Source organism: Neopelma chrysocephalum, unplaced genomic scaffold, assembly GCF_003984885.1.
Source record: "Neopelma chrysocephalum unplaced genomic scaffold, ASM398488v2 Primary Assembly neopelma1_44, whole genome shotgun sequence".
Classification (NCBI taxonomy): domain Eukaryota; kingdom Metazoa; phylum Chordata; class Aves; order Passeriformes; family Pipridae; genus Neopelma; species Neopelma chrysocephalum.
In genome coordinates, this window is record NW_020897703.1 from 17,620,151 (window position 1) to 17,642,316 (window position 22,166).

The following is a 22,166-nucleotide window of genomic DNA, read 5'->3' on the forward strand; positions in this document are numbered from 1 at the left end:
CTTTGGAATCAGTGCCTCTACCATTACCTAACACGTGAAGGATGACATATATCATGATCTTCACTTACTTGCAAAATTTGAATAAGATCTTCTCAAACACTAAAACTGGTCCTGTGCTGCCAAGTATAGTGAGAGGCTGTCCACCAAAAAGGGAGTAGGCAATTCCAGTCATGGATGCTCCAAACAGCGATTCTATTGCACTCTGAATATGATACAAAGAGAAGTGTCCATAAATTTTCAAACAGGTTCTTTTTGCAATGTCTTAGTCTGTAGCCTTCCAAACATTGAAACACCAATATTTAAAGGTGATTAATGCAACAGTAAGAAAATACTAACCACAAACCTAGGAATGCAAGTTTGTTTTAAAAGTTCAGATTTAACACATACTATACGACCTTCAGTTGCTTCTCCCAGCAGACCACCAAATGTGATGACAGGAGACATGCAAGCACAGTAGAGAAACAAAAATGATGCCAGACACTGCAGACTGAGAGCATCCCTGAAGTCACTCCAGAAGAAGGGAGCTTTTCTTTTGATATCTAAAATCAATCCTCCAAAAAATCTAAAAAAAACACAGAAGAACTCAAATTAATTAAGGAGGCATACCAAACTTTCTTCTATAGTATTGCTTCAAACATAATGCAGAGAAGCTACTGTTCTTGATCAAATTATACATACTCTTATACATCCTTCCCAGAAAAAAAGGTTTCCAAGAAGCCTGTCTTGGTAACTTCAATCAGGATATTTTGTTTTTTAAAAAAACTAATTTGCATGTTTCTTTTATAAAGTCATCTAATTATCCAGACCTAAAAGTTCTGTACAGTTGCTTGCTCCCATGCATTAAACCCTATGGTTTATTATGTGAAATAATTCCTTACATTTGTATAATCAGAGAGCTACCACAGTGCCCATTTGCCCACACATCTATATATAGAGCTTCACATTCTTTACTTGATAATCTGTTCCTAAATACACTGGATTATAGAATTGAATGTATGTTACCATTTTTCAAGGACAAGTGTCACCTTTTGTCATATACACTATGGCAAATATAATAAAATATTTAGGAACAGACACTCCCTTACAGTATACCATACAGTTAAAGTAAATACCCCCACAATGCTCTTTTTCTCACAGGTACACAATGTATCAGATGCTGCTGAGGTAAAGAGGAAGATGCAGCACCACTACCTCCTAAATATTAAAACAATCCTTCAAGCTGTCAATTAGCAGGTTTCACTGGTGAGAGAACAGCTTACAGCCAGACTGGCCATCACCTCCTCTGCCCCACTGTGTACACCAACACTGCAGCTGAATCCTCAGTTTCATGCAAATAGGAACAATATTTAAGTATCAAGAGGCAGCAAGGGAAAAGTCCATCTCCATCGCCCAACTACACTGCACTAAGGCAATTGCTGACAGCCGAGACACTTACACCACACCATACTGGATGAGAGAAAATAAGTATTTCTTGGGTCAAATTCTTCATTCTGATGTGTGTATATTGCAGCCACCGTGATAATCATAGCCTCATGTACCAGGACATATCATGGCTTACTGAGGTAAGAAAGAAATGCTAGAGCTGCACAACCCAGAAACTTCAACTACAAAATAAGTGTAAGCATTCATAATATACGGCACATGACTATTTCCAACTTTTCCTTCATGCTGTACAGAAACAAGAAACACTAATAAAGTTTAACAGAGGTCTGACCTTTATAACTGACAGAGAAAGGAGCCTGCAATAAATAAATTGTGAAAACTCAAATCCCTCTTGCCCTGTTCCCCTCTCTACAAACTAGCATGTTTTCCTTTTCAACTATGTGGTAAGCCAATCAGGAAAAATGACTGAAAGAAATCATGTGCCAAAACAGTCATTTGAGAGAGAACACTGTGATTCCTTTGGAAGCACATCACTTAGAAAGCTTAAGATTTTGCATGTTTTCACTAACTTTCCAGTGCGTTGCAGTTCTGGTCCAGAGTGTCCCCCAGGATGTTCTGCTTCCCCATGGGCTGCAGTTCCATTTGGCACTCCTGGGATCTTACGCTTCTCCTGCCAGAAGGAAAAGATACTTTTCATGGGTCTTAGCACCAAAATATAATTATAGTCAAAAAAAAAAGGCTCTGAGAGTTAAAAGCTTAAACATAAAAATTTTATTTTAAGATTCATCAACATAAGCTGTAGAGGAGTTTTATTTAACAGACAGTTAATAGTAGAAGGAATTGTGATTCTGTGAAATTTAAAAAATTGATGACAAAAATTCTTGTATCAGAAAACATTTTAAAGAATAGCAAGCTTTGATCAATTCTTGCAATAAGTAAGAACAAAAGCAAACCATGACTATTTGGAATAATCAAAGATGCTTAGGGCCAATTATCCCTAAATTTAAGATCTTTAGATACAACTGTCTGTCTTTATTCAGGAGAGAACTAGTTTTGAACTGCAGGAAATGTCATCACTATCCTGTTTGCTTCTAAGTCAAGGGTTCTCTTAAAGCAAATTAACCTAAAACAAGAAGAGGATACAAAATGTTTATATGCTAAATGCTAAATTAATGAGATTTAAAAGTACAAAGCAAAAATTCATCATAACATTTAACAGTGTCTGAATTTTACACTGTACAGACCTGGGAGGGAACATTTTTAGGTGGTTCTATTCGAATTGTTGGGTCCCACTCTCCAGGAGGGAGAACAGTAACCTGATCAAGAAACTCATCAATTCCAGACACCAAGTCATTCCGGTCTTTTGCTTTGTAAGCAACATCATGGAATACCTGTGAAAAATTGAGAAGGATGTGGGAAGAAAAAGAAATGGAAAAAGAAGCTCTCCCTAATGTTTTTCACAATGGCCCCTTTTCTCTGAAATAGAAGGCACTTCATACAGTTCCCACTAAACAAAGAATTCCAGCTTCAATTGACTAAAGTTTCTGGTATAAAGTTCTCATAGAAGTTCCAGCTTCTGTAAAAAAAACATCCTTAAGGTTGATAAATATTCTAGAGATTTTACAGCTTAAACACAATTAAATCCACTGAAAAGTAACTGTGTAAAATGGAATCTTCTCAGTGAAGATATCTTCTCTTGTGAATATTGTTTCTCATTTTGCTATTTCCTTATGGCAGCATAATCTGGGCTGTTACAGGATCATGAAATGAACTAGAATGCTCTTTGTGTATCAGCAGAATGATTAGCCACGTTTCATCTGGATGATTGGAAATTACCTATTACACCTTTTCAGTTAGTACAAAAAGACTAAAACCAAACCATGAATAAAAATACCTCATCTGTCATCAGTGTTGCAATTGATCTTCCAATTTCATGGTACTGTTGCCCTTTACCCAATGGTCCAAGAAGAATAAACAAAAATCTGCAAATAAAAGTTAAATTTTAAAAATTCTAAAGGATAGATGGTTTGAAGTAACCATAAATACTACAGAAATACTTATCTAAAAAGTGGACTAGAAGAATCTCTAAGACAAACATGATATATAATCTCCCTCAAGATCCTCACACATGCATTTAAACATGAAGCTCTGCTTAGAAAAAAATGTGAAAATAACTTCCAAAAATATATCATAAGCTTAACAGTCAGTCTTGATTGAGACTATCAAAACCTCCTTACATAACAAACCTTATCTTACATAATAAACGCAACTATAATCTAAGTACAGAGCACATTAACATTAATTTATTTAATTCTGTTAATTCAACAGAATTAACTATTTTATGGTTGCATGAATTATTGCAATATTGGGGAAGTTAAATTACCCCAAATAAAATAATTTTTAAATTGTTTTTACTCCCATTAAGGTTCTAGACAGCCTATACATGAGGCTGTAGGCAAGTAAGGTTCTATAAAATGCAGAACATTGGTTCAAATGAAACAACTGAAATTCTCAGTTTTGCTAAAATGCACAAAGCTTCTATTGACTTACATTACTAAAATTTTTTTAAATACACAGTTTTGCAGAAATTCTTAATTGTCCTAATTTGTAATTATTTATTTTTCTTTTGGCCAAAAAAAAGAAATAACCAAGAAATCTGTTCTTTTCCTTTTGGTGCGTGTGGTTTTTTTTTCCTGTGGGAATTTGGGGGAGGTTACCAGGAAAGGCTTCAGAGGGTTTTTTCAAGGCCAGCTCAGTTCCTCAATGTTCCTTATACACAAGCAAAAATTAGAAAACATTTTAAAAGTCATATCCAAAGTAACTACAAAGTAACTACAACTTAAAGAAAATGTTATACTGTTTATCTGGCTAGGAGCAAGGATCTGAGTCTCAGCATTGCATTTCATAGCATTATCTCCTTCCTGAGTGTCAGAAGCAACTGGAATGCACTACTGCCTTCTGTCAGAAGTCTGCTTTCATAGAAACTAAAAGAGGGAAGGGGGAAAAGAGACAGAATATGTGTACAAACAAATACACAAATACAAAAAAAAAAGTGGGGGATTGCAATAATAATTAAGTCAATGAACTCAGAAATGTGAGAATCACTTCAGAGTTTCCATCTGAATTGAATTTTATTTTTAAATTTCTCATAATTTGTTTTCAGAATCAAAGTACTTCATCAGAAAAAGTATCAATTTAGAAAAAAATAATCTAATAAAAATTAATGGTTACAAGTCACATTCTCTACCATGCAACTATCTACAAAGTAACTTTTTGAAGAACATATTTACTGCCTGTTCTCCATCCATTCATTCACTCTCCCTAGTCAATCAAATCATACAGTTTGCTTTTTTGCCTTTTCTCCATTCCTTTTTTCATTTTTTAGTTCTGGACATAATTATGCAGTATCACACAAGTAGTTTCAGTTCCAGATGAAATATTCTAAGAAGATGAATATTTCACCTTAGTATTTCATCTGCAGTAATACCAGTTTGTGTAGGATAAACTGTGTGTTGTAATCTAACAAGCCATCATTTCTACTTCCACAAAGTACACACAAAACAGCATGTTTCTGAATATACCCATACATCATTTAGAGGATCTGAGGGGTGTCACTGTTAAAAAATGAACCAAACTCATAACTCAGTAAATGACAGAGCTGAAGGTTACATCACCCTGTCTCCACAAGGTACTCAGAAAAACATGAAGTGAAATAAATCCAACTGTACCTTGTTGGAATGGGAACTTCAGCTAGTCCTGTGAGCAGCACTGCAGGAGATAACCTAACAAAAGCAACAACTGCACGGTCCAGGAACTCCAGTTCACCAACTAAGATGTTTGATGCTTCAGCTCCAGGTGGTATCTTTTTCATGAAGTGTAGGTCAACCTGGGAAAAGTATATTAAATTAAAACCTGAAAGCTATTCACAGGGATTTTTTTTCCCTGATTTGTTGACAGAGACTTTGTGGTCACTGCAACATTAACCATAGTTATTTCAATTACACAGTGTCCCCTGTTCTTGTCATTTGAATAATATCTTTTTAAATAAAAATGTTTTTCAAAACCAAACGACTTTAATTATTAGATTAATTTTTCTTGAAAACAAGAGTACTGCAGAATTAATTTATAAAGAGAACAAATTGAATTAAAAACATTGTTAGGAATATAGGATTAAGTTCCTAGTAAAGCTTTTTATCAATAATCATACCAGCATCAATAACTGAATCAATAAGTCAAAACAGCAGAAGAAATTAAGATGCCTTATTTTTCCATAACTAACAATTCTGGAAATCATTAATTCCTAGTTCACAGGTGCTGTGTTAAAATCTCAGTGAGAAAAACAACATGTTCCACTACACATAATTTTCCTTTTTCTACTCCAAGATGTATTTTGGTTTCAGATTTAACAGAAGATAGTTGCCCTTCTGCTGAAAATAACAGAAAATAAGCTATGATGACCATGACTGTCTCAAGAGCAAATTAAAGAACAAAGCAGAAGAACAACTTTGGAGTTTTAGGCAGTGATATTGACTTTTGCAGGATGATAGGAAAACACAGAGATGCAGCTTCATCATGACACTGCTATATCAGCTCAAGGTATTTGCCTAGGAATGTAACAAAGTCTCTGTAACAAAGACTGACAAGGAGGAATAGAGTATAAAATGTATGTCTGATTTAATTATGCACCAGTATTGTCTACATTTCAAAATGCATGAATTTTGTCATTTGCTTTCCTTTTATTAATCTAAACACAACAACAGCAACCAAATCCAATATAAACTGTTAAAGTGGACCATTTTAATGTCTATCTTACAGCCATCTGTCAGTACTAGTTTGCATAGTTTTTGGTAATATTTAGAAAATTGTTTTCTTGCAAATGGCTCTGGCACTAAATCAGAATTCAGATATAACACAGTTGCCTGTGTAATGAAATCTTAGTTTGTTGAGATCACAAAGAGATATGCTTCCCTAAGATACAAAGATGACTGAACACCTCACAAAGTTAAACAAGCATGAAATCAACCTGTAAGGCTGGAAACCAAGTACTTTTTTGAGGTAAAGTATCAGTGAGGTAAATTCTGTTCTTCACTCAAATCACAAATTAACTCTTCAGGATTAAATACAATACTAAGGTTCACTATGCACCTAATTTTAGTGTCATAGGTCATTTATAGCTGAGAGAAAGAAAGCAATCTTTCAGGCACATAGCAATGTGCATTCTGTACTGATTTTAACATGTGAATGGACAGATTTAACATTTAAATACATCTAACATTTAATGTGTCACGCAAAACATGCCACAATTGTCACCTTGAGGTCACTCTAACATAGAAATTACAAGATTCAAAGTTGAAAAACATTCTATCTCCTGTGTACCAGAAAGTATTTTCAGACGTTTCTTGTACTATTTATCAGCTTGAGATTCTAATACCATTTAGATAGTGAAGAGAGCCCCAGTTGAAAGGAAAGTAGCTGGCAGAGGAGCAGCAAACCGAGCAAACACACGCAACCCCTGGGTGTTGCTTTCACTACAATAGCAGAGATGGCCCTGCAGGGAATTTAGGGCAAAGGCGGAAGCTACATATTTTGAATGCTTCATCTAACCTATCCTCTTATCCTAGGAGGTCTTTAGCTGGAGAGCCTGATGTGCATCATGATCTGCACCCTAACCTCAGTCACGTTCATGACCTGATACTAAATAATCCCAGCAAGCTCCAGTTAAAGACAAAATCAAGTAACTAATGGGGAGGCCACGCCCCTCCAGAGCAACTCAAGGACTGAAAAGAGCATTGGAGGCCTGTCCTGAAACCAAACATAAACTGACAGGAAGACAAACAGAAAATACCCAACATCCTTTCTTACTAAAACTGTGACACACATTAATGGAATTTATTTATAAGAAGGCTAAACTAGCATTCAAGACAAGTCAGTTGCTTCATGTGGTATTTAAAAGACCAAACTCTGTCAGTATGGGATGAAGGGTTGATTCAGAAATAGTGTTTCCATGTGGAGCACAGGAACGTTGCTATGAGAAGGGATGTGGGTGCAGTTTCTTTATGCATTTTGTATTTCAGGACTAGGGTTCCCTTCAGTCTCTGGCATAAAAAGTATAAACAAGCCAGATGCTGTTCTTATACCATCACCCTCATTCTGCTCAGACATGGGCTAAACTGGTGCTGTGACAGATCACCACCAAGAATACAAAGTCCTAGGGGTGGTAGCAAAGAGGAGTGACACATTTACAGGCTCATTACAAACTACATCTTCCTCTCCATGCTACTGAAGGAACATTCAAGACAGCTGTCAGTGCCTGCCTCACATTCTTCATAGATAGATACCAATACAATCAGCAGTCTCACTGCTGTATCCAGATTAAGTCAGCTTTTTGAATCAACTCCTGATTTGTAATATTAGAAGTAGCCCAAAGGAGATGGATTAGCAGGGAGAGAATACGTGAGGTAGTCAAAGGTCCTTTTTTTGTAGAAGATAAATGAAATTAATATGTGGAACAAAATTAGAGTAAGAAATCACAATACTCAAGAGAAAATTAGTGTACTGCTCTACTTTCCTCTCAATCTATGCATATAATTCCAATTAGAACCATTGGGAGTTATTGCAATAGCACATTTCAAGGGGAAACTGTACTTTACTTATGCATCTTCGAAAGAATAAATGGATCTATTTAAAGGCAGTCAAAAAAAGGTCTTAGATTACAATCCTTTACTGTTATTTCATTCCTGCTAACAAAAGTTGTTCCTTTAATATTCCTGACATCCTTGTTTGTATCTATCACTGTTGAGGCTAGTGAAAGATGAAATGTTGATCTCTTCTCAGGCTAGTTTAAATAGGAAGAGCACTTTTCATAAGCAACACTGCTGCACTACAAAAATAATGACTGAAGGATCAAATGATGCAGCTCTCATTCTTGTTTAATACAAACATCATGCAGAGTTAGATAACTGACTGGGATTTGGATCCTAAAACGCTCAAAGCAACTAGGGGAAATGTTCAAGAAAAACACTAATGAAACTAATGTCATTCCCTTCACCCCCACATAGCTTAATTTTGAATAGACAGCTTTATTTATATTCTATATCCTTTACAAAGATTTCCAACTTGATATTAGCACACTTCCCAAACAATAGTTTTACTTAACACTTTTAATACAAATATCAGGAAAGTAATGTCACATTTGACTTTTTAAAGCATTATAATCTTATTTTGAAATATTTTTAAAGGATTAACATTACATATTTAACAACCTGTCACTGTTTATAGATGTCCTTGCTACCTCTGTAGAAATGTCATCCATATTACATCCCCAGCCAGCCTCCTTTCTTCTCATTGTCATTGACAAAAAGATCTGTTTCCCATCTTTATTTCAGCCATATACCATTTCTAGTCTGGCATGTTCAGTCAAAAATTGAAATGGTGCAAATAGTTACTGCTGCTAGGAAATAAGCCTGGCACCAGATGGAGCAATCACATAACTCTGCTTTTAGCTCAGCTGCACTAACATTAAGATTTCACTGACTCAAAGTGCTGTTCTTCAGAACTTTGGTTTAAATCACCTTTCTTCACGTACTCAACTTTTGTTGTATTAATCCGTCAGATGAAGTCATCTATCCCTGTCAGGTCTATCATCTGCACTCAATGTGAATAGTTTAGGTACATACAGACTTCTTAGACAAATTATGATTCTCCTTTACATTAAAGCTGAGAAGCTGTTTGCTTTTCTTTGCTATCTAGCATTGAACTGTCATTGCAATCTCCCCTACCAAACAGTTAACATCTTTTGTAAAGTGCATTGAAATATCTTGGCTTGCCAGAAGAATTAAGTTATAGGTTTATAGAAACACATTCTGTTTGAGACATCTGGAATCCACAAGTTCAGGTTATAAAAAGCATGGTTTGCATTCATGCATTACTTCTACAAGGAGGAAAAATTGGAGATAAGCATGAATTATAGGCATTCTGAACTACTTTTATTACTTAGATAATTTTCTGATATTTTGTAAAAATTGCCTTTACAAATATACACCTATGATATTGTCATAATAAATTTAACTGTGTTCCCAAACTGTGATTTCCTGTTACCTATAATTTAGCAAGAAAATGTAATATTCTTTTTTATCATACACAAACTGTGTTGCAGTGCACACAAAACTTCAATGCTGAAGCAAAATCTGCACTTTACGGCTTTTTCTGACTCACATGGATTCATTTTATTTAATTGGAAAGATCTGTTGGGTAGTCAGGAAGCTCTCTTCACCATTAGTGAACAGTTACCTTGCTAAAGTCAACGGTGCTGTTTTCTCTGCTCACATCATTTTTGTTTTCAACACAGGCTGGAGGAGCTTGTGGGGAAACAATCTGACCTGCTAAAGAAAGTATCATTATTACAGAATACCAACAATTCTACAAATAAAGCAACATCTAATACAATTGTAAGAAATCTGCATACATTTCATATCATATGTATATAATACATCTAAACACAGCATTTTAATTAAAAACTTATTAAGAATAGCACATTCTCAAAAGACAGAACATTCATCATGTGCAGTTGGGAATGGGAGAATATAATTTAGAAAATGTAAAAAATACTCTTGGATATTAGAAGACAAACATTTTATACCAATTTTGATTCTTAAGGTATTATATCTGGGGAGAGTCCTGCCTTCACATAGTTTTTGTAAGTAATTTGAGGAGCTGCCAATTTGGGGCAATATCTGTCTACAAAAGTACTCCTCATTGAATAAAACAGGATTACTAATTTTCATAAAGTTACTCATGGATAAGAATGTCCTGATTACAACAACAACTACAAAAAACAACACAAAAAGGGGCTGGTATAAAAATAAACAAACTGGAAATTAGTAATTTGTAAACTCAGTATTGAACAACGTGATTATGGACACATGTAAACCAAATGTTTCAGCAATTACATTTTTAAAAAATTTCAGTGCAGATTTAGTAAAAAATTTCAGTGCAGATTTAGTAAAGTATTTTAATTTTTTATACTTTAATTTTTTTAAATTTTAAAGTTAATATATTAAAAGTTAAAATATCACACAATGAGAAGCGTTTAAATGCACCTCAGTCTTGTGTAAGCAAAGCATAAGCCTTGCAATCAGCAAAATTCTGCTAGCAAAAGCTCAAAAAGAAAAACAGGATTAAGTGACAAGTATACGACATAGAAAGCATATTTTTACTTAATGCCAACATTGTCCCTGTGCATGGCCAGAGGGTGTGGGAGCACACAAACCCCACAAGGTGACAGGTCATGCCCTGCTTGCCTTCACTTTCTCCCTCCCTGGCATGGCAGAAGCCACACACAGCTCTGAATACCACCGTGAAGAGAAAGTACCAAATACATGAGCCAACTATCTCTTACTGCCCTAACACATACCCAGGAATAACTACAGAGTCCAACTGGCCCAGAGTCAGCATCTCGTGCCCAGCATATATTTGTTTCCATAGCAAATAAAGTCTCTCATATGACTGAGATTATGATGTGAAAACATTGGTTCTGTGAAAATCAACCTAAACTTGCACAGTAACAAAGACCATATGTTCGCGATATTTGAAGACGAAGACAGTCAGGAAGTCCTAAGCTACGCACGTCGTCTGGGCAATTCAAAAAGCCACAGCGTGGCCCCTCACACCGCTGTTACACACATTTGCATGTCCTCAGCCACAGCCAGGAAACAGCGGTTTGCAGGATCCAGTCTGAACAGGACCACAGACTTGCAGGAGTACCTCAACGACTGCCAAAATGCTGAAGTATCCAGCTTCTGTCACAGCTGAGCACTACAGCATTCCTGACTAAGTCTGGTCAGGAATTCCCAGGTGAAACACTAGCTCAAGGAAAAGGTTGGTTTTCATACCAACATCTTATTTTCCACTAGACAAATCTCCCATGGCACAAAACAGTTTTTAGATGCTTGTGCTGCATCCTGGCAGCACAAACAGAGATACTTTACTTTGATTAGGAAGTACAGGAACAGAATGTTTTAAAATGAAGCACTAGAAATCTTATTATTAAATGTATCCACCTTTAAAATGGAAATATTTTCATCTTCTCTCTGATTCAGGGCAAGGACAGATCAAAGTAAGAATAGAAATCAAGGCTTTTGTTCAGCACTACAGTAAAATAAACAGAGAATGGCAAAAAAACCAGACGTGACAAGCATGTTAACTTAACCAAGTAGATAAAAATAAAGTCACAATTAGAATTTACATATGACAAGAATATCGGATTTATTTTAGAAAGCCACGTATCAATGTAACTTAAGGGAATTCACGTAAAAAGAGACTATTAATTCCTAAATGTCACAAGAGACAACTTTTGCAAAACAGAAGCCAGAAATTATTACATATGCAAGATATTTATAAACAGTCATTCAATTTGTCTGCTTTGATTAGAACTTAAAGAAAAACAGAGTTCTATCGTCGTTACACCATTATCTTTAAACTACGTATTCCAATGCACTACTTCGCATGGTAATTTTTTTGTTTATTTAGCAGTCTTCAAATTATTTTTACAGGAATCATTCTGTGGTGTTATAGCTATTAAAAATAAATAATATATAAATTATATAAATTTTGCTTCTGTACTATATTGGGGATCTTAATAATGTGACAAAAAAATCCTGTCATTTATTCAAATAGACAAGCCATAAAATGCTCTGGGAAAGTTCCTGTCTTAACTTACTCCCAGAAAACTTTAAATCTAATAATAGAAGACCTTTTAATTCTTAATTTTTTCCTTTCAGACATTCCTCTATATTCTGGGATCTATATAAAGGGAAATAGTTGTAATAATTTAATAATTTTTCATATAATATACATTCTACATTATAAAGATGTTACAGGAAAGCAACAGAAATAGTAGTTCGTTATCTTTCCATTGCTAATTAGGCACCTACACTTTTTTTTTTCTGGACCCAAAAAGTCAAGAAAATGAAAACAGGGATATCTGCCAGAGAAAGAAAAATATTGACCAACAAAGGAGTCAAAGCATGGATCACCGGTTATAAACACTGAAGTTTTAACATCATAATTGGAGGTGTCAAAAGCAATTAGTGCAAGAGTCCAAAGGACTTTTAAACATTGTGTCCACTTTTCTTTTAAGAGAAAAATATGTAAAAATATACATAGAAGGAAATAAAAGCCACAACCAGTAAGTATGTGAAGTTTATCAGAATAGCATATGTTCTTTTTCTGTGCCAACACAAGACCTCAAACTTTGATTTACCCATATGCTGGAGTAATCTGAAAGAACACAAGTTTTACCTTGAGGCAGTAAGATGTGTTTAAATAGCTCTACAACTTAAGACAGCTTTCTGGATCACAGAACAACAAGTTTGGGTTTTTTACTGTACTGAGTAACAAAGATACAAGGTAGAGAAAACAGGTAATCTCTTTTCAAAAAAAAAAAACACCAAACTAACCCCAAACTGTAGCCCAATTTTAAACAACTGCTCTGAGAAAAACATTTCTGATGGTTTATTACTTCTTTTCTTTGAATTGGAAATATGGGGTTTAGGCTGGTAAGAATGTTGAGGGCATAAATCATCGACTCCCTATAAGGGGGGTAAAAGCAGGAATGCCCTTGCCATTCAACTCTTTTATGCCCTGTCCTTGCCAGTTCCATTTCAGCACTCCCAAGCAAAATGGTAATTTACACATTGTACGGGATAAATACAGTGTTTTATTTTTCAAGAGTGCAATGTAGTACTTTGAGTCATTATAAATTTGAAGTTTAAAAGATTTGATTTATCCTGAAGTCCACCTACATAAAGCACATGAAGAGTTGGATTCTTTGAGAATTCATCAGAGAGCCATTCAGACATTTTCATGTATCAAATTCACAGTATGGTAAAACTGAAATATCCAGACTACATACAAAGGAACTTAATACATACCAGATAAAACCATGCTAAAATGGGTGTTAAGGCTTATCTATGCATTACAAAGCAAATAACAACATCGTTTTAAAAATTATATTTAAAAAAAATTCAGTGTATATTTAAAAAGTGTCTTTTTCAGATAACGTGAAATTGCCAGAGCTTTGAATAGAGCAAGAATTCACATAAAAAATATTCTGTCATGCAAAGTCAAGCCACTTGAAAATCAAAATCCATCAAAGTAAGGTCCACATTTGTGACAGTAATAGTAACAGTAATAGAAGTTTGCATTTGCAGATAGTTTGGCATTTTGAGACAGTTAGTCCTGCCAAATTAAAAAAAAAAATTAATCCCAGTAAATTAATGTCACATGTAACATACTCTTCCTCCCTAAAATGTAAAACTCAAGACATTTAACTATGTGCATTGTGTTTGGTAATCAGAAACCAAGATGTGTCTAGAACAATGTATTCAGATATAAATCACAGTTAATGGAAACAAACTGGATGCAACTGACACATGAAACTGAACCAGAAAAGAAGTGCCTTACTTTTCTAGACCATACAGATTTCTTCCCATTCAGAAAAAAATAAAAATCTGATATGCAAAGCAGCTATAGCAATCTTCAGACTTTTCACTGCAACTAGTCACCAATTTTCAAAATCTAAATTGACAACACTGTCCAGATAAAAAAATCAAGGACTGAAAAGCAGTAAGTTTTCTTAAGTATATGATGAAATTCTAATATAACAGAGGATTGACAGCATCTTTGCAGGTTGAACTGTGTATGTGCCTTTAGGCCTCTTGATGAATAACATTTTAAACCAGTGGAGAACCATGTCATTCCCATTGTACCCGTGTAACTGCAAGGAGATTTGGTGCTCACTAATGATACACAATTTAAGAGGATGAGGAAGAAGTCACTTTAGCTGTTTTTCTAATGCAAGGACTGAATCTCAAGCATAGTTCACATGCAGTTTAAACTAAAATGCTATGATTTGCAGTTTCACAAACTGAGGTAAGAAAATTAACTTATAAAGAAATAGCACTGTCTTCCCCCCCAAAACATCATTCCACACAAGCTTCTCTTAAGTGTGCCACAGCCGCTAACAAAGGCCTGAAGTATTTTTTTAATCACTATAGCAAGAAGTTGCATGCTGACAAGAAATTTAGATGAAGATATGGGTGTACATTTGAAATGATCTGAAGCCCAAGCAAGAATATGTATTTATACTACCTCTGAACCTTCAGGGAGTTTACAGAACCCAAAGGATAGGAGATGAGGAAGATACAGAGATGAGATGAGCCTGTTAGAGACAGACACAACAAAGACAGAGCAAAATAAAGAAATACGAAGATGAATGATACAGTTTATACATACAGATTACATATTTTATCATGGATACGAGGAAGTGTGGAGAAAGAATACACATCAGATGAAAATGTTCACAAATACAAATTATGTTTTAGGAGTATAAAAACCTGTGGATAATACAAGCTGAATTAAATATATACATTTGAGAAGAATCTAAAACAAGAAAGAGATGATTAGCTCATTTAAGCTAGAATTAACTACCTTTGAGTATGCCCTCTCCTTAAGGAAACCTGAAGCAATCCACCTGATCTGGATCCAATACTGCCAGAAAGCTTGGGTGTCTATATATGTCATTCATTGTGACTTATTCCCAAAATGAAGGAACATGGTCATGTTTTCAGGAATACCTCCCTACCCTTTTCATATGGCTCCAAGTAATGCCCATCTTTCTCCACATGCTACAATTGACATCGGAGTTTTCATGCTGTAAACTAGCACTGAGTTATGGCATAAATCCTTGAACTGATGTTTAGAAGAGATTGGGAAACTGAAGAAAGTAACTAACACCATCACATAACTGGTAATTCTGACTTTCTGTGATACCAAAAAATGCTGTCCTAAATTAGACACATAAGCATAGGCTCGAACACCTCCACTTGTGCTCGTACTGACACAAAACAAAGAAGTCCAAACCAGCCCATCATACTAATTGAAATAACTGGAAAAAGGCTTGAAAAAGAAACTGTCAAAACAAACTGCTCCAGCAACTCATGCTGTTAATTCTGAAGATCCCAAATTTAATATGTCACTTCTTTCTTTAAGCTCTTTGGCATATCAGTAAACCTCTCCTTGGAATTTCAGAATTTCTCAGAATCAGACATGATGTGTGGTGTAATGCAATTTTTACACTAATAATGTGTCTGCTCTGACATCAAGGGAGAAGAAGTTGTTATAAATGGCATACGTATGGAACATAAAACATACTCAAGATCATGTCATTGTGGGTAAAGAACACTTCAGCAAAGTGCATGGAAATACAAATAACTTATCCTGCCGTGCTCCTCTCTCCAAGTTGCTTCCTCTTGGACTTTAATCAGTATAAGGCCTATTAGATCTCATTTAATATATAAAATAAAAAACACACAGCCATCCCTAGATTAAAAGTGAAACAGCCAGTCGAAACCTCTAAATGTTCACATGATGAAAACTTCTTTTCCTAACTACATTTCCGTAGAATCAGCTACTTTTTCATGCCAAACAATGCTTAAATTCTGAATTTCAAAATGCCTCCTATAAAAGGGGAGAGGCTTGTGAGATTATTTTAGCATTCCTTTAACAATAGAAAGGTGTTATATATTCACAATTGTCTTTCGTTTTTTATATCATGTCACGGGAATTTATAAACTCAGCTCTGAGATATCTGAGTGACAAACCTACCGATCTCTATAAAAATACATTGAATTGCTTTATAAAACAAACTTTCTAAAGATGATTTACTAAGGGAAAATATTCTTATTTTTATCTATCTTTTACAGTATTTATGCTAAAATTACCTGCCACTCTCTATTTTGGGTATTTGGTGTCAAATTAGCCTATAACAAAAAAAAATAGTTTTTCCTGCTCTTATGCCAAATTTGACTGTCGTTTTTTATTGGAACATCAAAAGCAGGCTTTTAATTCTCACAGTTTTGATGCTTAATGAAAAGTGAAAGTTAAACACAGCATGGCAGCATTAAAAATGCATGGTAAATCCATAGCACCCTGACATCTTAGCCCTGCAGAGGATGTGAAGAAAAGCCATTGTAAACAAAAGATAATACTACTAAATACAAAGCAAATTAATTAGATGGTCTGACAGACTCTTAAACAAAGAAAAATGAGGGAGAACATATGTACAACTATCTTCCAACAAAGATATCACAATAGTCTGTCCAATGGTACTGCTGTATATTGAATTAAAGTTTATGTCTTCATTTTCAGACTTTGCTCTTGAATATCTGAAAAGTGACCCATTGTCAAGAACTTGGACAAAGAAGGGGGTTTACATCCTCAGATGTACCATGTTACCGAGATGTCAGGGACTTATGGCTCTGAATCACCTATTTTACAATCAACAGACTGCTAAGTATTGTTATCAGTTCAACTGTCTACACTGTCTACACTAACCCCAAATTTAACCAAACTGAGAATTTCCTTTTGTGCAGAAAATGTGTCTAAGTTCCCCTGTCTCATTTCAACAGGAACAAATAAGTGGCCCTTCTAAAGCTCCTGGCACCTGCTCTTTATGAAAATTCTCAGCTTTAATAGGGGTGAACTGAGCTGGAAGCTCACTAGTAGTACTAGAGATGATCTATTTCTCTCCCTGCAGTCTTCTAGGAATTAAGCTTATCAACCAGAAAGTAAAAGCAACAATATTTTGATTCCTGGTTTTTTATTAAAAGGAGAGAACAATACTGCTACTGATGGCAATATATGGATCATTTTACATTCATAAATTCCACACAATGTTTGTACACAAATGGGAATAAGCAGACTAAAATGATGCCTTGAATGTATTTTTACCAGTTTGACCTCACAAAACAAGATGTGTCTTACAGCACATTCTTGACGATAATATATGTTGTTTATACGTCTTAATTTTGCTTTCTTTTACACATACTTAGTTGTTTGCTTTTGCTTTCACACAATTCAAAGACATATTTTAAAAAATCATTTTTGTATTATTATGAGGAGCTTGTACAGACACTCCATAGCAATCTAAAAAGATGAACTCCAGCACTTGGATCATGAGGCAATGGCAGAAGAAAATGATCAGAAACCTCGCTGCTAGTCAAGCTTCTAAGAAGAGTAGAGTTCCTGAAAGCTGAGCATTTTAGTGTAGATTCCTGTATAATTTACCACTGCTTTGCTGTTGTCTTGAAAAGGGAAAAAACTGTGGTTCCTTTTAAAACAAAAAACTTAAACTAAATTTTCCTTCTAAAGCTAATACTAATTTCAGTACAGTTCAGGCAATAAGATTCCAACTTTTTAATTTAACAGAATAAGGGATGATAAGAGAGAAATTTAAAATAAATAAATCCTCCTTGTTTTATCACGGGGCCATCATGGATTTTGAAGAGGTAAATGCAGGAGACTCCCAAATGTGCATTAGCACTTAAAGGACGCAAGTAGAAGAGCAATGCTTCAAATTGATTAAAAGACACCTGTGTCCAAAAATATCGCATTTGGAATTTTTCACTGTAATTCAGATAAAAAGCTGATTTACTTTCAAATAAATATTCCTAAAACTACTGAATTTCTATTGTTCGTGGTACGTTTAACTTAATTTAAATTAACACAGTCAAAATGACTAAGTTCTTTTTTTAACAAGAATCAGAATAGTTTGAGACATTTCTACATAAGCACATGAACTGGAATTCAGCGATTTTTTCATCTTGCAAAATAAGGTCAAACAAATAAAAACATATAAGAATACGTCTTCCTACTTAGAGAATCACTTAACCACTGAATGTATAAAATTAGGGTGTTTAATACAGACTTAGATGCTGTCCTGATGAGGAGTCTTTTTAAGGAAACCTAATGCTTATTTGTTATATAAGATCTAGTGCAAAAAGCTTATGGAATGCAAGCTGCCACCTTACATCCTGAGGAAACTGAGGAATAGGAATGTTATATTAGCTTTCTTTAGTGTCTCCTGAATATTTCTCTAAACTCATTAGCAAGACCTGTGCAAATCAACAAAAAAGTTGCCTTAAAAAGGATGGACAATCAGCCTACTTACTTTTACTCTTGTGCATCCATATGCACAATCACGCACATCTTAGTAAATATTATTTTTATTCCTTACTCTTAAAATGACATTTTGGTATAATTAATGTATCTATTTCATACCCTCATCAATGAAATTATATAGCCTTTTAAGTCTGAGAATCTTCCCCAGGGAAGCAAACAGAATTAATAAAACTTTATATGGTAATGATTGAAACAAAGGTTCTTCTTTGAAACCACAGTTAATCTTTATGCCAACAGCCCCATCTTTCCAGATCAGCCACACTACTCCTCTGTGCCCTTCTGTCCTATGCCTCACAGCACACAGTTTCCTCTTGCAACCTGCACCTTCCCTGTGCTACAGTTGTTTCCTCATTCCCTGCTTCCCAGGGTAATAGGGGATCTCAGTACGACACTGAAACAGAGTGACAGCAGAGGGGACTGAGATTTAACTCAAGTTAAGGTGATTTCTGGAATAAAAGTCACTATGGTCCAATGGTATTCAGACTACAATGTTGCAGGTAATGTGATGACACTGGATACAGAGGCTCAGTAATTCTGCAATGTATAAATCTAGTGAATTAATTGTAAATATTGGCAACATTTGGCTGCAAGTTTCGTAACACAGACCTGTGTTTATGTAAATAAGCAAGGGGCAATAAGAAATGATCTTTCATTATGATAACCTGTAACAACAGTACAGCTCATAAAGTTTTCTGTAAAAGCAAGAAGAACAAAAAAAGTTATGCCAATAATACTGTAGAACCACTCTGCAAACATTTCTCATTTGCATTAACCTGATTTTCCCAAAAGAGATTTTCTGAAAGAACAAGGTACAGTTCATGTGATATCTCTCTGATAGTGTCATCTTGAAAATGTTTTCCTCATTTTTCAACTCTTCAAACTCACCTATGAAATCTGAAGCAGCAGTTCAACTCTAATACACATACTGTTGTAGACTTAAAAACTATTTCAACAAACATTTTAAATAAATAGGTCCTGGAAACAACAGAAGTCAAAAATAGTCCTATCACATTGCTGGCACTAATGGAGCATGTCCACAGTTCAGAGCAACACTGTGCAAAGATGCTCAAGCTTAGTCTGAAGGATTGCACAGAGTACCTAAAGCAGCACAAGTGTCCTTAAACTGAGCTGCACTGGAAATCATGTGCCATGCCAGTTCCTCAGGACACAATGGCTCACTAACACAGTTAGCTTCCAACACGTGAGCTAGTTCTCTTGAATATCTCTGCCCAGCCCTGAACTGTGCAGGATACCCGAATTTCAAATTTAAGCAAGTATATTACTGAATGAAAAAGAGGAGCCACTCTCATGTAAAAAGTACCGCTTTTAGAGGGTAGCTATTCAGAGCAGAATCACGCTGTGGGTACAAAGCACAATGCAATACTGAACACGTAGATGTCATTGAAAGCTCAAAATGCAAAATAAACCAATGCATTACCATTTTTATCCATGGAATGGGGCTCAGACTGCTTCTTTCCAATATCAGCAAAGGATCTTACAATTGGGATCCTGTTGCTCAGCTTCTTCTGGTTCTGATGGTGATGCTGTTTCAGTAATGCCTCATGCACCCTGTGACGAACATCCTCACTGAGCTGCCCAGAACTCACCTGCTGGTCCAGAATCATATCTGAAAATATATACATAAATATAATAAAAGAGGGGAAAGAGGAAATATTTTATCTTTTAAATTGCAATAATAAGTACCCTACAGGATTACAAATAAAAAGTATCTGTTGCTTTAATGCAACACAATGAAATGGTAAGTTTTATCTAGAAGTCTTTCACTCGGGGAAAAAAAATATGATGTTATTAATTAATACAAAAAATTCAAACCCTCCAAAAATGATGCCGTTGACAAATTAAGGTCATCTATGTAACTTTGAAGTTGGTCCTTAAGTACACCCATACATAACACATTTAAACCCAGGATTACAATGTGTATAAGGTGGATTTTTTTCCCAAATAACCCCTATCCTATTTCCTACAAAGGACTGGCGTGCTGCGAGAATATAACTTTTTTATTCCCTTTGTACTTACAGGAGATCACAGTCTAACTTTTTATTTCTTATAACTATAATTACAACACTTTCAGTGCAATATAAAGGAATTTCAGGTAAGACAACACAGAAAAATTCACTGCATTATTTGACATTACCTAATAGGATCTGTTTCTGCTTCCAGATGTATGTGTTGCTGCTAGAGAATCACTTTGAGGAGGTGTCAGTGAAACTGATCCCCATGCTAAGAAATCACAACTGTTTTGGCAGTCCACTAGCAGAAAGTACTTTTAAATATTCATATTCAATGCTATTTGTATATACACTCCTCTAGGAAGGTGACATGGCCAACAGCCCATCTGACATGCCTTTACACCAATGCACACAGCATGGGCAACAAACAGGAGAAGCTGGAAATTACCGTGATGCTAGCAAGTTATGACCTTGTTGACATTATTGAAACTCAGTGGGACGAGTCCCAAGATTGGACTTTGGCTATCGATGGTTATGGGCTGTTCATAATGATAGGGCGGGAAGGAGACGAGGAAGGGTTGCCCTCTACATCAAGATGGGGACAAAATGTGAAGACCTGCCTCTGTAGAACAGCCATGAGCAGGTAGAAAGCAAGAAATAAGGCAAGGAAAGCAAAAGATTAGCACAGCTGAGTAGGGAACTGCTGGTCAAACTAAAAGGCAAGCAGCAAATGCACAGGCAGTGGAAACTAGGACAAGGAACCTGGGAAGATTGGACATGAGTTTGCAATGCACACTTGCAGCCCAGAAAGCCAGCTGTATCCTGGGCTGTATCCAAAGCAGCATGGCCAGCAGGTCAAGGGAGGTGATTCTGCCCCTCTGCTCCGCTCTGTTGAGACCCCATCTGGAGCACTGCATCCAGCTCTCGGGTCCCCAGCACAGGAAGGACATCCACCTGTTGGAGCAAGTCCATAGGACATCAAATTGATCAGAGGGATGGAGCACCTCTTCTGTGGAGAAAGGCTGAGAGGATTGAGATTGTTCAGCCTGGAAAAGAGAAAGCTTCGGGGTGACCTAATTGCAGCCCTCCATTACTTGAAAGGAACTTACAGGAAAGATGGGGCAACACTATTTACATGGGCATGCAGTGACAGGACAAGGGAGAATGGGTTTAAATTGAAACAGGGTAGGTTTAGCTTAGATACTAGGAAAAAATCCTTTACTGTAAGGGTGGTGAGGCACTGGAACAGGTTGTCCGGGGAAATTGTGGATGCCCCATTCCTGGAGATATTCAAGGCCAGGTTAGATGGCACTCTAAGCAACCTTATCTAGTTGAAGGAGTCCCTGTCCACAGACGGGGAGTTGGAACTAGATGATCTTCAAGATCCCTTTCCAACACAAACAATTCTAAGAACCTATGATTTTATGACATGCATTATGTGATTCAAACGGGAAAGAATTGTTGAGAATTTTGTGGGATTTTTTTTTAATTATTATTTGGGGAAATACTTCTACCAACAGTAATGATGATTAACAGAAAAATAAAGGAAAAAGTTCTGTATCAAAGCACATATAATAGCATTTAAGTACACGCTGCCCTTGTATATCAATTGGAAGAAACTGTACTGCACAAAAATAGTGATATAATAAGCTGAGTCAAAAACTCCTTGTACTAAAAATCCAGACAGCTCATGATTCTGTGCTGGAGTCAGATTCATATCTACCAGTAAAGTCAGTGGAAAAGCAAGCAAAGCAAAAAAAATAAAAAGTAGATGCATCATCACAGAGACAAAAT

The 22,166-nt window shown here is 35.7% G+C and overlaps 2 protein-coding genes across 11 annotated transcripts in view; one reads left to right on the forward strand and one right to left on the reverse strand.

Moving 5' to 3' along the window:
- The window catches only part of DPP4 (dipeptidyl peptidase 4), an 80,742-nt gene extending 78,818 nt beyond the window's left edge, over window positions 1-1,924 (forward strand). The window contains exon 26 of the mRNA XM_027678755.1: window positions 1,138-1,924. Within this exon, the coding sequence (XP_027534556.1) occupies window positions 1,138-1,230 (93 nt within the window). The 3' untranslated portion in view covers window positions 1,231-1,924. The remainder of the gene's footprint in view (window positions 1-1,137) is intronic.
- Window positions 1-22,166, reverse strand: part of SLC4A10 (solute carrier family 4 member 10) — a 149,724-nt gene that overhangs the window by 36,438 nt on the left and 91,120 nt on the right. For 8 of the 10 annotated variants that reach the window (XR_003533537.1, XM_027678746.1, XM_027678749.1 and 5 more), the window contains 8 exons: window positions 19,841-20,029; window positions 9,673-9,764; window positions 5,112-5,269; window positions 3,278-3,365; window positions 2,628-2,774; window positions 1,953-2,053; window positions 388-562; window positions 69-202 (listed from right to left, as the gene is read on the reverse strand). Coding sequence is in view for 9 of the 10 variants with exons in the window: in XM_027678746.1 (XP_027534547.1) it covers window positions 69-202; window positions 388-562; window positions 1,953-2,053; window positions 2,628-2,774; window positions 3,278-3,365; window positions 5,112-5,269; window positions 9,673-9,764; window positions 19,841-20,029 (1,084 nt within the window). In the remaining variant the exon portion in view is untranslated. The remainder of the gene's footprint in view (window positions 1-68; window positions 203-387; window positions 563-1,952; window positions 2,054-2,627; window positions 2,775-3,277; window positions 3,366-5,111; window positions 5,270-9,672; window positions 9,765-19,840; window positions 20,030-22,166) is intronic. The other 2 variants (XM_027678745.1, XM_027678753.1) reach the window with 1 other exon arrangement.